At 37.2% G+C, this 16,702-nt stretch overlaps 1 protein-coding gene and 1 long non-coding RNA gene across 2 annotated transcripts in view; one reads left to right on the plus strand and one right to left on the minus strand.

Annotated features, from left to right (window-relative positions):
• Positions 1-6,323, minus strand: part of LOC148819202 (uncharacterized) — a 29,197-nt gene extending 22,874 nt beyond the window's left edge. Inside the window, exon 1 of the long non-coding RNA XR_016094348.1 lies at positions 6,102-6,323. This is a non-coding gene — a long non-coding RNA (uncharacterized LOC148819202). The remainder of the gene's footprint in view (positions 1-6,101) is intronic.
• A 5,188-nt stretch (positions 6,324-11,511) lies between these two features.
• tbx5a (T-box transcription factor 5a) overlaps positions 11,512-16,702 on the plus strand; it is a 33,208-nt gene continuing 28,017 nt past the window's right edge. The window contains exons 1-3 of the mRNA XM_088936127.1: positions 11,512-11,655; positions 13,987-14,081; positions 16,396-16,515. Of these exons, the coding sequence (XP_088792253.1) occupies positions 11,512-11,655; positions 13,987-14,081; positions 16,396-16,515 (359 nt within the window). The remainder of the gene's footprint in view (positions 11,656-13,986; positions 14,082-16,395; positions 16,516-16,702) is intronic.

Here is a 16,702-nt window from a genome sequence, read left to right on the forward strand (position 1 = left end):
TTATGGAGAATTAGAAAGGTTTTACAAGGGATCAAGTTCTCTCGTATTTGCTCTTGAGGTTACCGTTCGCTATGCTGACTGCAGATTTGTACTTTTTACTAAGACTTTTTACTCGTTAATGCTAAAGGCTTGTAGTCATTTAGCTATGAAAGAGGGATGAATGATTTATAGACGCTCCAAATGCAATAAGTCAGCGAAATATAAGAACAACGCAGCATTCTGAATTTTTAATAACACATTGTGAATTTTATCCGAATAAAATGACTTTGCATATGGAATTTCTACACCAGCGCGACATTATGATCTTTCAATATCAAATGTAACTCTCCGAGCAGCATATTCCAGTTAATTAGGTTTTACCGATGAACACTAACTACCGAATCACTAGGCCGAAGGGTTTAAATAATTTTTGACATTAAAGCCAACAGGAAATCGCCAGTTAATTTCACAATGCACCCGATATCTAAGACGTAATTATGACTTACTTATGCCCGCCCGTTTCTGTGTTATAACTGAGAACTTTAAAGAGCAACAATATGAATACATTTAATGTTACTGTTACCGTATTTGGGAAAGAATATTAATATCATTTTCAGGAACAAAAATAATAGTCATAGTGGTGATTTGTGTTGATCGAATCACATTTGAAATTTGAGCTCACGAAGGCATTCAAAACACAAAATTTGTTTTCAAGTATAAACGGAGTTGGCAGTGAATAGCAAAGAGTAATTGAAGTGGTCTGTAAAATGAAGCCAATCTAAATAACTGAATATCACGCGAGTAACCGTTAATAGCTTGATATCATGCGAGAAACAGAAAGTTTCCAAATCGTTTCAGACATATAGCACCGAAAACTAATAACATTTACTGTATTTTAAGCAGCCGAGTGATAATACACTACCTTACGTTTTTCGGGGCAAAATGTGAAATACAAAATGAAAGCTTAGGCTATAGCACACAATTACCAACGCAGGAGACGTACCACCAAACTTAATAATGTCTCCTGGCCAAATACACAGCTTCAAAGGAGCGACAGACTCTGGAGGACTAATGAATTATTTCGCTTTTCTACAATCCACCATCTGTAGTCAACTATTTAGGCGCTCGCCGATAGTCTGCAATTCTGACCACCCAAATTTTGAAAGGCATAAATTTCTATAGCAACAAGGAAAAGCGATTAAAACGAACGTAGCTGTTGAGAGGGAGATAATTTCGATCTTTATTCTTTGTTAGGAGTAACTAATAAACCCTAGCTGTTTAGATTGTAAGGAGTTCGAATCCATCAAATACAGTGAAATGTTAAGTAAATATTTATGTTTCTACAATTTGCGTACAGTAGGCCCTCCTCTGAAAACTTTAATCTGGTTAAACCCAGACAGCTCGTAACCGAGGCACAGGAAGAATGAAAAAATGACTAATAGTACACTGTTTAAAAGTTAAGAACTTTTTTCCTTCCATCTTAAAACGGACTTTATAGTCTTTTCCTTCAGAAGTCACGGAGGGGGGCTGGGTTTGGTGGATGGTTGTGACGTTCTTATGGAAAAAATAAAATAAAAAATGAGAATTAAAAATCGACTGATCTATGTGGATAAAATAATGTATTTTAAAAAATGAAAAAAAACAATCTGTAATGACCTGATCACGCCGGTGAGCTTGATATTTTATATAAGATATTTTTGTCCACTTATTGAAACATTTGAATTAAAATGTGTTTCCTTTTCCCCTGAAGGACATTTTAAGTAGTGCAGAAGTTTGGTCATCTAAACGCACATACGTTTTTTGTAAGGACGTATCCGCGACCTCCGTTTAAATTAAACTACACTGTATGAATTAGAGTGTATTGTTTTGTTATACAGCAATGTGTAGTATGTAATATTTTGCCACTTTTAGATTTACAAGATGTTGTCATTTACTTTGTGGGGCTGCCTCCACTTCGTCTTGTTTGCCAGGAGTTCAAATCTATGTGAGAAGTCTCTTCAGGCCTCTGATATTAAATTACCTGACCAAATTCTGCAGTTAGCGAGAGTAAACTGCGGTGCTTTTTTAACAAGTGAAGTGATTTTCTATAAGTTACACTCCTTTCACTTAACTTAGGGTCTCTTCTGTAATACTCTATGATACTAACATTATATGACGAAATAAAGGCACGACTGGTGTCAATTGTTTGATAACGTTTTCTGAAGGGCGTAGTAAAATAATTACACGTCTCATTTTGACACGGACTTACGTGTTGTCAACATAGGTGCCTAGGTCTCTTCGTGAGTTTCATATGGAAAGACTTGGTGAACCATTTCTGACATCGCATTTAACCCAGGAAATGCAGCGGAAAAACGTGCGAACTGCGGTTTTTACATACCCTGTGTGGACATCATTGCACAGTGACGGTCCTGAGCCGAGAGACAGCTCAGGTGTCTGTTTTTTAGGGAACTACCCAGGGCTGTGGAAACTCGTCAAACTAATTCATTTACAATGAAGGTGGCTGCTCGTTCCCATTTGCCTCCTGGGAAAAGTAAGTCTTTTGAGTCCAGGGGCAAAGTGTGCGGTAATATTCACTGATCAGCCACCATCTCAGAGGAAATGACCGGTGCTCTCCAGACTAATAATGCAGGTTGTCAGGACATGATATACTATGTTTGTCATAAACATTTAATGTGCCAGAAATCTCACTCGTTATTATGCTAAATGTTATTTTATTTTATAAGGACTGCTAGCCAGGCTCTGGGAAATCATGTAGTATGTCGATGACTTTGTCACGCTTCGTTGCAATTCTTTCGCTCGTAGCTCTTTATCGATCAGGACACCTCATCTGTCTTTCACTTCTATGGATTTCTGATACAACCTCTTGTTGTATCTTGTTGATACAACCGACTCTGTTGTTGTAACAGAAATGCGGCGGACAGCGATGAAATGAAACCAGTGATCACTGAAAACTATGATCACCTTCACTCTTAAGGTATAAATACCTGCTTGTAATTCATGAGGTGCTGTCAAAGTCTTTTTTTTTTCTTTTACTTAAGATTGAAAGCATCAATACATAAATTCACACGGGACATCCCGTACTGGAAGCGATATATGTGCATTACATACAGGGGCACAGAGAGAGGGGGAGAAAGAATTAGGTCAGGACATTGTTCAATTTAGGATAATGGGAATTGCAATGTTTGCTTTTTTAAATGACCACAGTTCTTGTAATAGGATCATTCTTTCATTTTCCAGTAGCCGATGTTATTTGCATTTTATGACAGTCATGACAAAGGAGCCTCACTGCGACAACTTTGTTTCATTCTGATCACTCGCTAGGACAAGTTCTGTTTTCCCATTTAGTCTCTACATGATCGTCACTTCAATAACGGCGGGCTGCCATCATTTACAGAGACACACATACAAACAGCAACTGGCCTAAACCACTATAGCGCTCAGTCACGTGGCCTTCCGATACAAACGCTTTGGTACTAATGATGCATTAACTCTCCTTCGAATCATCACTCACACCTTGATGAAGTTTGCTTAGTACCGTAAAGACTAAACCATAGACGTTTCTTGAGAAGATCAAAGTTTAACACTCAATTTCTGAAGGCTAAGGACCAGAGACTGTCACGTTTTTCAACAGATAGGGTAGCTTTGTGGTGATCTGCGGAGCTTTTTCAAAAATTTAAACTTTTGAGAATATTTCATTTTGTTTAAATTAAAAAAGAAACTATGGAAAAGTAAGTAGCAGTCTAAGACGATTAGACGAAATAATTAAACTAATAGCAATGTAGTGAATGTGAAAGAGATTCCAATCCTTTTCCATTACCTTCGAATTGAATTGAGCGTGTATTTTATTTCGTCTCATACACAGCAAAAGACAGACCTTAACGCATTTTAATCTCACTGCATTTAACTTCAATCTTGTGAAAACTTATACTTCGGATATGAAATTCATACTAAATAAAGTTTTCCGCTCAGCAAAAAAAAATAACTATTCGCCTTCTACCAACTGAACAATCCTGTAAGAAGAAGCAAAAAAATAAAAATCGACGCAAGAAAAATAATTCCCGTATTTAATTATTGACTTTATCTCAGGCAACTTACGCACAGAATGTTTTGTTGAGTTTCTCAACTGGCAGGTGACTGAAAAGCCAAATAATGCAATTCTAGGTAGAGATTGCTACCAAGCGAGAAGATCAAGATATAATGAGGACACAGTGTCTCTGCATTAGTATAGTTTATCTATTGGTCTCGTACATGTATTGGAAGTATGGTCTGATTTGTGGTAGCATACTTCTCTATAGTAAGTATATTTGCACTTCACAGAAACAAAAATAAAGTAACAGCCTGTTAACCTCTGAAGAATTCTAATGCAAGTTTACATTTTTTACGATAAGGCTTCGTGCTATTTCCGTCAAATAAGTTTTCATGGTTACCTTTCTTTATAAATTTGGCGTTTAAATAAATCGTACAACTGTGTTTCACCTTATGTTTTTGCTGCTAAACTCAGACATATTTTCGTATTCCGAATCTAATATTAATTTCAAATGGACGTTGTAACAAGTATTTCACCTTTATTTATTCGATTTCTTACAATAATCAACATTTCTGGAACTTCACAGAAAGTTCAGAAGGAGAAAAGGTTAGTCGATTTGGATATACAGTAGTAGCTATTTAAGCATTGTAACTTACTGTCTATACAAGGATGGGTTAAACGTGAGTCCTTACTAAACTTTTGTGTTGCCACGAATTACAATATACTCATTTTAGATAAACATTAATCAAATACATTTAGTTCACAATCGCTTCAAGGAGAGTAGATGTGCAGTGGTGTGAAAAATACTGTCATTGTGTCTTTTACAAAGTAATTCAAAATCCTACTGACATATTTTTACGACTGAAGTCCACCATGGTTGCTTGTCAATATTTTACCATGGACTAAATAGATCAGAATTGTATTTCATTATCCTGACCTCACAACAGTTGTAATGTCTCAGTTAGACTACACTTGGTCTGGTGTTTGTAGATTAGGACCCAATTTTGAAATAAAGCAAATATGCTGGAATTTAGGGCAGTCAATATTTGGAGTACTATGGTACTCAAGTGTGCGCCCTTTGTATATATTCCATGGTAAATATTTTAAACATCGACATCCTTTAAATATTTAGTCTTATTACTTTTTTCATCTTTCTATAGACGAGAAACGCAGAGATTACTTAAATCTACATATACGCTACATTTGAATAGACACTATTCATTTCTAAACACGCAAAACAAAAGGAAGAGATTTATACAGACAGTATCAACGTGTTATCCGTTCAGTGACCGAAACAATTTTGAACTATAAATCTATACACTATAATAATATTGTCTACGTCCATAATGTCTTTAACACAACAGTCCGAGGTAACAAACTTGTTGCCCAAACATCTTGTACCGTTGAGTACTGATTTGCACACATAGGTGAGGTGTGGTTTTAAACTGTTTGGAAGACAAATACACCACAAAGTGAGCGAGACATTCCTTAAAATGTACGAACGTGTACAGGTCGCACATTCAAAGGGCAAAACAATCAAATATATTTTAAAAGGTATGGTTGTGCTTAGAACCTATACTCAAAACCTAATAGGTCATGACAATATGAAAACAAAACATAAGCATGAAGTATTGAACAACCCTTCTACTATTTCTTAGAAACATAAGAAGCCAATTCGTATTTCTAAATTGGTTCTTCTTAAAGGTAAGAACACAAGCGACCCTGTACTAATAATATCAGCAAGAGAGACTAGAGAACCAGGCAAGCGGTTGCCTAGAGGCTGAGTTTTGAGAATGTTGTGTAAAACCTACAGTGTGCGGCTTTCTAATAATGATTTTCCTTAAGGCTACTGAAACTGCCCACGTAGTCATGTATATACACAGAACATAAACAGCGATGAGACACGGTGCCGAATTATCAAATTATTCCTAGTTATTTTTTCGCGCGTTTATGTCGTAAATCCAAGACAGCGATATCCACGAATACACAACCTGAGGATAAATTCATACACGTTTTTATTTTCGGAGTTGTGTGTGTGTGTGAGAGAGAGAGTGGGGGCTTCAATAAAAATCCAAGCATTGAAAGGATCACTCACCATACATATCCTAGCTGAAGGAAAGTAGGCTACTGGCATGTTACAAATGCCTCCTTCTTCTCCCCCAGAAGAGCCCTTTCCTTCTAGAGCCGCGATGGCCGTGTCAGCCCGTGCCTCTTACAATCATAACGCTATTTTATTTTCTATTTTCTGTCTTCAGACTATGAAAGTGGAACGGACATGCCTCGCAGGCGCCCGAAAGTCACATGCAGATCACAGTACGTATCTCGTAGTGAGCTCTTGAGTTTAGAGTTGCCCCCGGCGGCTCAAGTATTAGTTTATCTTGGCATGGGTTTGCTGGGTTACCTTTTTATCATTGCAAATAATTGGTTCCCATACTTCAATGTGTGAACCACCGGGTTATCATTAACTAAATATAGAGCAGTCCGGTTGTCACGGAGGTGTCTGGGCAATCATTTGTCATGTTTTGAGCCGCAATAAAAATTCGCAGGACTAGTCCACTATAGAGAATACAGGAAAGAGAAACCTAAGAAGAAACTGAATTTCTTTTGAGCATAAATATACTTCGTTTACGCGTGCATACGCCTGTACATAATATATATATATAGACTGAGAATATATATTATAATTCATTATCAAACTCGCTCTATATATGTTCTTATCAGTCACCTCTATGGCATTTCCTTTTAAATTCTCAACAAGGAATTAAATACTCCTGCCATATAGATGTGGATGTTATTTCTGTTTCACTCAACCATTACAAACGGGCCAGTTGCGTGATCCGTGACGTTCATGCGTTCTATAGGCGGGAGGATAGTGAGATACCAGATATTACGCCGGACAATTCTTATTTTATTGGCATATAGCTGAAAATAAAGAGCAATATTTAACAACATTACTGAATAGGTTTAACGGTGGGCTCTGGTATTTTTCTGACCCATACCCCCAGCACGAACAGTCCAGTAGCTGATGCACTCTGTCGATAAATACTGCATACAAAGAGAGAAGCTTCGCACTTTACACTGCAAATATCACTGTACATCACGTCTCGTCAAAGGTAAGAAGTTTTCCTCCTTCATTAAGAAAACCGTGACATTCAGAGGCGTTTACAGCACCGCGTGAGTCGCAACTCTTTCGCATTGCAATTACGTCAGGACGTGCAATTTCCTCATCTTAAAAGGTTGCAATGCTCTGATGCGGGTTGCAGAAATGCAGCACAAATGAAATTCTTGATAGCAGAGCTTTAAAACAAGTGCAGATGCTAGCTGCATGAGAGCGACAAAGACGCCCTGGGAGAAAGCAGCTTTTTCAGCTGGCACGTTTCGTCGTGCGGTATGGTCATGTTTTGTCTTATAGCACAGCTACACAAAAACAGGTTGGATCTATTATTTCCATTTGCGGAAATAAAAATGCTATTATAGTTCAGCTTATTCTGAACAAAGAATCGTCAGACTAATTTTATTTAAAATTCTTTGTTAAGACTGATAATAGTCATTGTACGCCAATACAGCAAAAAAAAGTGTATTTCAAACATCCATTGTTTACGCACGGTGGTAGAAAGCTTGTGTGCAGATGTAACTGTTGGTGACAGTACAGACACAGCATTCGTGAGCACAACGGCTGTTAGCGGTTTAAACCTTAACGTCAGAGAACACCTTAAAATGACTCATTGTACAGAACCAGCTTATAAAGTTGGCTTCAAAAACTTTAGAACATAGTTTAAGAGAATGTGTCCGAATCCAAACATTACTGGCTCAACTCAAAAGTCCACTTTTTCAGGAAGCGAGCAGGGATATTTTAATCCTAGCAGTGTGGATGTGTGATGTAACTGGCTGTAATGCAGCCTGATGTTAACGGTCACTATTCGTCACAGAGGTAGGGAAGCTCAAACAATAAAGTCACACTTTCGTGTAACTTTTTATAAAGGCGTTTTATGAAGTCAAAGGCCTTAGTATAGGGTCTGGGATGATGCAAACCATGTCATTTATGCTCTGTCTTATCAAAAATACATCCCCAATCTGTTTCTCTTCACCCAGCAGAATGAGACAGCTCGGCTGTTTACCTCGCTTTGACCTATTCAACTTTACCCTCTAAATAATACATTTACAGACAACGGAGTAAGGGCACATCAAGATAAAACAAATCCTGCTCCTTCACTGACGGCTTGATTATTTTAATATAGAAAAGACTCGAGCTTTGTATATATTGTACCATTCACATGTAAAAGCCATAGAACATTCCCAAGCAATGGTGTGGGAGGAAATATCTTTGATCTTTCCGTTTATTTTTGCGCTTTTTTCTTTTTCACTTGTCCTTCAAAGCATAGACTTGTTTCGTTTTCCTCCGAGTTCCAGCGACCCCTCTCTACCCTTACCGTCTCGCCTATGTGGCGTAATTTACAACGAATCCGTCAGATTTTACAAGACCAAAACATCACTGTCTTTCGGCTCGGAATACAAGAAAAAATCGCAAACAACAAAATGCCACAGAACCTTCGTCGGTATCTTGTGAAACCACCGCGAAGGTTACCCAGTCAACGAATCTGCTCTGGTCTCTCTCTTTTTTTGTTCTGTGCGTTTTTAAAAACCATCTCCTTATGACAATATGGAAAGAGCAGACGAAGACGCAGGCGAATCTCGGGGTTAATTCTCTCCTGCAAACGCTTGCTCGCAGTGTCTGCATGAAAGACAGGAGAAGAGAGACTGGAAGGAAGGCAGGGGGGTTAAGGGGGAAAGTCGGGAGGGGTGGGGGGGGGGGGGGAGCTGAGATGCGAGAGAAAGCTTTGGAGTGGATCACTGCTGGTTGGACACAGGCTCTCGGCACTTCGCGAGCGCCCAGAGCAACCCCCACGTCATTCCACTCTGATCTCGGTCTCTGCTGCTTGCGAGCGTCTCGTACCGATTGACAGTGTGAGCGGAGAGGGCAGAGAGAGGGGGAGAATGGGAGTGTGTGTCTGAGGGAGAGGGAGACAGACCTGCTCTTCTGAGGGAAAGTCGTTCCTGCTACGGTCAGCGCAGTCTCCCAGGCACCGCTTTTGGGAAAAGTTAGCGGCTCCCTAGAATAAAGCAAATGATATGCCGTGCTATTGCTAGAAAAGAAAAATATTTTTTTTTAAAAACCTCGGCATCTGACAACCTGGAAGTGTCTGGAGAGGAACAGATTTGTGGATCTAATTGGGTAGATCTGTGGGGGTTTTTTACGTCTGGAATATGTGTTAATATTAGGTGGGAACCGACAAAACAAGGGACACAAGTTTCGCCTCTACGGATTTATACCGCTGATCAGCTCGTCTCTTCCCACAAGGTAAAAGCCTTTCCAGTGGTGCCTGTGTGTTGTAGCATTGTGGCTCACGCTGTCGCGATCAGTGAAAGTGGCTCATTCGGGTCATTGTTGTTGCGATCCTCGCTTACTGAGGGCAAGGCCTAGTACTGAGCGCTTCACAACCTCCGCCCGGGCTTATGTCTTATACATCGAGTCAATGTTTCAGCAAACATCATGTTTGTATGATCATTTCCGTAACTTCTTTTTTGTTAAAGACAGTTACAAAGCCATATATATATATAATGGTTCGCGGTTATTACCGCTATGATAATGCTACCGCCATTGAAAACGTCTACATGAAAATATTAGTCAGCTGCTTTATAAAACTGGTAATTGAAGGGACTTCACAATTTATTGTAAAGTCACAGCTAAACAAAAAAAGTTTAATTTTCTTCATTGCGTGACTGACCATACAACAAGTTAAACAACAACAAAGTCTCTCATCCAGTAACATGCAAAAACTATTAAAAGCTCCGAATTTAACGCATATCCTCTAGATTTACTTTTAAAGTATACAGTGATGCTGATCGGATAACTATATATCTTGCTAGATACATTGCAAGCAACAATACATTATCAAATGGTTATTAAAATTATATGTACTGATTACTGCTAAATCGTGTTTTTTAGAGAGCTATTAAAATGCTCTAAAATGTCCATTGTACGGTCTCAGTTCATACAAGAATCTATTAGTAGACTAATAAATGAAATCTAATTTTACATGAATAAGTCATAAGTTTACAAATAGAGTTATTCTTAAAGTAAAACATCGTGAATTAGAATTTCTAAATGAGTAAAAGCAGATATTCCTGCAAATACTTCCATGCCTACCGAGCATTGCTAGCTAAACCTAAAAACTGAGCTAAAAACAATGTGAGTAGTTGTTGAATAGTCTGTGATATATAATATTTTAAATATATTTTAGTTTCCTTCAGCTGACATAATAGCTGATGGAATATGATGCAGTCATATTTTTGGCTGCGTGTTAGAAAGTTGTAGATTTAATTTTCTAAAGCGATATTTTGAAGATTATGCTCGTTTGTAAGCAAAAGCTTACGATTCATTAACTTCGTCATTACATAGCAGAAAAGAAAAGTACAGTATTATACTGTTGGATGAGGTATTCAATTAATAATACATAATTTATATTATATACATATATTATATTTAGTTACTAAATTACTGTATACAAGCTATCATATTTTGGAATGAAGTGTAGGATATATATTTAAATATTAGTTTTTTTCATTTAAGTATTATACAAAGTTGTGACAAAGGCAGTTTTTTGAGAGACATCATCTTGTACGACTAAAGAGGTACAATAGCGTGGTCTATGACAGTGAATTACAGACTTTTTGGACCCAGGGACTAAACTATATTATCAAAGAAAGTCATTATATAATATGGAAGAAATTAAAATATGATTTGACATTACATTAAAGGCCACGGGGATTTAAAATACATTTATCCAAACTAATCTAATGAAAACCAGCAACGAGGTTTACGACATCCTTAACTCACATTTCTTAAGTGTCTGCAAAAAATACAAAAGCAATGAAACTGATATAATCAAGTGCCATGTACATATTTAATCATCCTGAAGACGAAGTTCATGAAATAATACATCCATATCAACCAAGGTTAGTCAAGGCCACTCACTTACAATGTTAAGTAATTGATGTGAACACTCCTTTTGAAGAAAAAGAAAATTAATAAAACATGTATTGTCATACATGTTGTTTTTGCTCTATGGGATTTGTAACACTCGTCGATGTTGAATGCAAGGGGCTGTTTTCTTACCTCCCTTATTAGGCCTCGACCGAAGCCCACAAGAATCAGAGTAAATATCTTTAGGATTAGACGGACAGTGACCCTATCAAGAAGATACTTCGTCTCCTTTAAGACAAATCTATCATTTATTAAACCGACGTGAATTGAAATGTATCAATTTTATGTGGCCTTTTTTGTCTGTTAATCCCGGGGAAGTTCTTGCGTTGCTCTTGGTTAAGATCGTGTGGTATTCCACTTGACTGCGCGAATTTGATTTTGGTTTCTTTGTTTTTTATTATTATTTTTATGGGGGGGGGGCGGCCAAACAGTTGGAGGCTCAGCTGAAGGCGTGCTTGACATGGCGGATACAGAGGAAGGCTTCGGGCTTCCCAATACACCTGGGGACTCCGACTCGAAGGACTTGCAAGATGACAACAAGCGGGAAAACCAAACAGGAGCTTCGAGCAAATCTCCATCACCACAGACAACATATACTCAACAGGTTAGAACCAGAATGTCTGAGACATATATCAATGTGGAGGTGGAGTGTTAGTTTCTCAACAGAAAGCTGACTGGAAGTTGGGAGTCAGAGCCTGATTATATGGAGGCAAACATTTACGCTCTAATAGAGGCTAAATAATAATCGCTGCTCCGGTAGGACAAGTATTGTAGAAATCCACGAGCCTTAAAACGTATCCTTTAAACAGTCATTTAACCTTCTTTGAGATGTTCAATTTCGTCTTTTTTTAAAGACACATCCCTCTCCACAAATATACTATACTGCTGTAGGCCTATACTCTTTTTCGAACTCACAATCCACATCTAAAAGCACACCGCTGTTTGTCAGCGCTTTTAAAGTACTCTTTGCTACATTTTTTGTTAGCATAGAAAATCTTGTCGTTTCTTAGCCAAACTGCAATACTTTCCCAATCGTCCCTGGAGCGGTGTGAAAATGTACTGTACGCTACACTTTCTTAGCTTGTATATAAATGTACGTTGAACTCATATAACGTGTTCATAACTATAAAATTCCTGTGCATGGCAGAGTAAAAGCGTACACATTCTTTCAAATATTTTGTTGTGTGGTGGAAGTAGGAGGGCTTCATATGATGAGGCAGAGTACAAACTGTGCAGTTTACGTGGACGTGAGAAATAAAATTAAAAGATATTAAACATTTTAGAAGTAACTTGGGCAGCTTTGATAACTACCGTTATTCTTCTAAATAATGCGTATCTCCTAGTCTATTGAGAAGTATAGGCAAACAAAAATGTCCCCATGCTTTTGAGAAAGATAATATATTGTGAATCGTGTCATAATTCAGGAATGTATAGGGAGCAGCGGACAAGACTTTGTTTAAGTTAGTGAAAGCTTATGTCCCGAAGTAGATAATATACAGAATGGACTGTTTCAAGCTCTTCTTCTTTGGTCTGATATATCAACTTGCTTACACCGTCTATTTTCACCTATTTGTCCAAGTGTTTTCTGTTATTATTGGCTGGAGCAGAGTCTAACGTTTTAGTTACAGTGGAATTGGTATGCTACAGGCTATACATTGGTAATAACATATGTTATTTAAAAAAATACTTAAAAAAAAAGAGTTTTAAGTGGCGGGCTATCGTATCTTAAAAAAACGGCTTACAGTGTATTTTTTTGTCAACTGTAAACAGAAAGCTGCCACCCAATTAACTATGGTTTACAGAGGTACCCCACCCCCACAACGAAAACATTGTACAAAAAATAAAAAGACATAAAGCAAAACACCGTGAAAGGTAGCACATCTAATTATTATTTAAAATACGAAAAACGTTTACAAGTGTGTTGTAGTTGCAGTTTCCTACGAATATCATCATTAGTGAAACAAAGCTTGGATTTTCTATAGCTACAATTTTGTGTTAGATACTTTTAAAACGACAGCGATATACAGTTTTAGAACATAAACATCATTGTAATTAGTACTACTTTCCCGTAAGAAGGTTTTAATGCACACCAGTCAAAGTTTTAGTGAATGAAACGTTCCAAAAATTTCGATTTTAACTTGTTGAATGTGGTTCTGCACGCGTTTTCGTCATATATAATATTCAAGTTTACCCCCAAACCCCTCAGGTTTGGACATGCATTAAGCTTTTAACAACGTTTTTTTAATTACTATAAACTCAGCTGCTGTTATGAATGACAATTCGGTTAACGTCAAAGTAATAAAAATAAACTGGCGATTGGACTTTTTTTATTTGTATTTGGGGTCCTTATTACTTTGAGAATGAAGTTCAGTCCAATGAGATTCTCTCCACGTTTAAAAACATGCGGGGCTGAAACACTGCAATTATCTGATGTAGATAATTGAATTCCACTATTCTGTGATGGCGAACAAGAAACCTCTTAAATATCCCATACACAAATTGCTATTCAATCACTTTCCTTCGCTACATTTAAGATGCACATGTGACAAAAGATTGTGATCGATACAAACCGGGAGGTAAACAGTAGCGCAGTCCTTAAATTTCCACAATTTTGCAGTACCTTACACTGGTGACAATTCTTATCAACAAGTGCAAAATCACAAAAACACTCGAAGCTTGAAACGTATTTTTGGAAACCCGAATCCATATCTAGATTACACTAAACATATGTGTAATACCCATGTTTAACGTGTTAATGAGAAATTTGTTCTTGTTTTTTTTAAAGCTATTTATTAAATTGGATGTTCGACAGGGGATTACTAAAACCTAATCGCTATAAATGTGTGTACGACTTGTCCCTCCACGATGTCCATGATGTCCACGAGTATTTCTCATATATCATTTTACTAAAACAAAAACGTTTTTTTTTCAACAGGGGATGGAAGGCATCAAAGTTTACTTACATGAACGAGAACTCTGGACAAAGTTTCATGAAGTTGGAACAGAGATGATTATAACCAAGGCAGGAAGGTAGGGCTCGCTTTTAATCTTATATTATAATCGGTTGTATAGGTTATCTTTACCTTTTAATTTTCTGTACATTATTTTCTGAATATTAGTATCGGAGTGTTTGTACAATAGAATTACGCGCCCTATGGAGAATTTAGAATTTCAACTATTTTTGACCTGGCCTATTAAAACAACTTAAATATTTATTAAAAGTAAAACGCATTTGCTTAAAATCGATTTGTATATATGAAATGTGTCTTGTGCAAACGTAGCTTCATTCGTTATGTTTTCCGTAACATTATAACAATAATGCATCAAATGTTTTTTTTATTCAGTAAAGCGGAGAAAATGATCTAGTTAATCAACTAGTTACTGATCAGTTTTCTATAAACCGTTGTATAAATAATTATTTGTCTGAAATGGCGATCTTTAAAAGTATACAGTTAGTATTCTTACAACATACACAACTTTGTTTAGCTTGGCAACACAGTAATGGAACACACAGTAAGCTACTATTGTTGAAATGCACTTGTCATTTATTCATGCAAGACGCTTGTCACTATACAGTGGTACGGCATTATCAATATCATTGATACTCTCACTATTAGAATTGAAAGTATAACCTGCCACCTTCTTTTTAACTGAAAACAACATATTCTTAAAATAATAGGACTTGAGTGTGGGGAAAATGAAGTAACTAGTCTTATTTACCTTGTTTTGTTGACTTCAAGAAAGTTATTAAAGTTTGCAAAATGTCCATACTATGGATATATTATCTTAAATATTGCTGTGGGGGGTATTTTAAAAGTTCCAGAGGAGTGTAGTTTCTATTTTATATACTGCCTTTATTAATTTAACATATATTTTGATTTGGCGAAGGCCTATCTGATTGACGGTCCTATTCCCTCTCCAACTCTACTTTCTTTCATTGTTTTTCAATATTATTTTTCCTCAATCCTATACAGAATCATACAATGGGCGCTTTATGTTCATTGGAGTTTAATTTTTCTCCTTTCAGTTTAATCACGCAATAAAGTCGAGTTGTCGTACCCTACCCCCACAGCCACCTCCTCCCAGTTTGAGCAAGAGAGGAGCCCGGGGGCACTGCCACCTGGTCAGCGTTAGGTTATAGCAACTAAACCCCCAGCCAAGCAGTGGGCCCGCAGGTTTGCAAGCTCGGAGCCTCTCTGCTTTTGAAGTCGGTCTGATATTAGGACTTGGCAAAAGTTTCTTAAATAAAAAAGCGCCTTTCCGCCTCAACTGCCAGATTCTATGGTGGTTAGAGAAACATTAGTCAATGTTACATAAATGTGAAGAGGAGGGGTCTGCACTAACCGAGTGTAATTCTTTAATAATAGAAACCATATTTGACCTAGTACTCCATTTTATTTTGCTTTTGCTCATATTAGATGGGATTTTCCTAGTTTGTATTATATATAAAAACGTAACGGAAACTTCCACGGACAGAGTAAAGCCAACCAGGCACGAAAAACAAGCTTACAGTGAAGGAGCAAGTGCTAAATCTAAACTTTAAAAATTGAGAAAAGGCAGTGCAGTTGCTCCTCTCCGATCAATAAGGTTAGCTTTGTTGTGACCGTCATTAACATTTAGACGACGGTATTTTTTTTTAACAAAAAGCGAAATTAATGTGAAAAATACGAGAAAACGAGGAAACGTTTTGTCTCGTTCTGGTTTTTAGTAGCATATACTGTTGGTCCACCCTACAGGAAACCGCATTTTTTTTGCTTATTCTGTATAAACACGAATATTTAAAAAGGTTAACTGTTTAGCAAACTCAATAGCCGAAAATAGGATACAATAAAATTCATGCAATTCCTCATAATGAAACAGGGTTCATTTAGAGGGAATATGTGCTTAGGGTCAAATGTTCGGTATGCAATTCTTCCGTGTAGTCACGAATTGTAAATGATTTTGGAGATTTTGATGTTTCTCTTTTATTTAACCTTCTTATAAACATATTACAGAAGAATGTACACCAATATGTGAAAACTGAACAGTTGGGGCTCTTCAACTTTTGTCTAGACCATTATTCAATGGCCTCCGTGACCTGAGCTCAATGCGTGTGTAACAGAATCCGATTGTGAATTTGAAATTCATTAATTTTAGTCCTTGTCGGCAATAGCTGACAATCGGAACGTATTGATATGAATGCCCTACATGTTTTTACTAAGCATGAATGTGGCTTCTAAAGAACGTCTAGGCTCATATCCTTCAAGGAGGCCACTAGAGTCAGTACTTACGCTGTTAAAAAAAACATCTGTCGAGAAATTTGTAATACCACGTGACATCCCTTTTATTATTTATTTTTTTATAGGCGCATGTTTCCAAGCTACAAAGTGAAGGTAACTGGACTGAATCCAAAAACGAAATATATTCTCTTGATGGATATAGTACCAGCAGACGACCACCGCTACAAATTCGCTGATAACAAATGGTATGTAAAAGAAGTATATAAGAAATTCATAGTTAAATGTGCAATATAACCCGATTACTTCTCTCTGATTCTCTCATCTATGTTGCAGTTTTTGATAACGATTGTTGTGCAGACCAGTAGGAATAATTTAGAGCTTATGCACCAGGTATTTCGCGAAAGAAGGAAATACTACAGTATGTTTCAGTGT

Source organism: Atractosteus spatula, chromosome 17 (assembly GCF_055471065.1).
Source record: "Atractosteus spatula isolate fAtrSpa1 chromosome 17, fAtrSpa1.hap1, whole genome shotgun sequence".
Classification (NCBI taxonomy): domain Eukaryota; kingdom Metazoa; phylum Chordata; class Actinopteri; order Semionotiformes; family Lepisosteidae; genus Atractosteus; species Atractosteus spatula.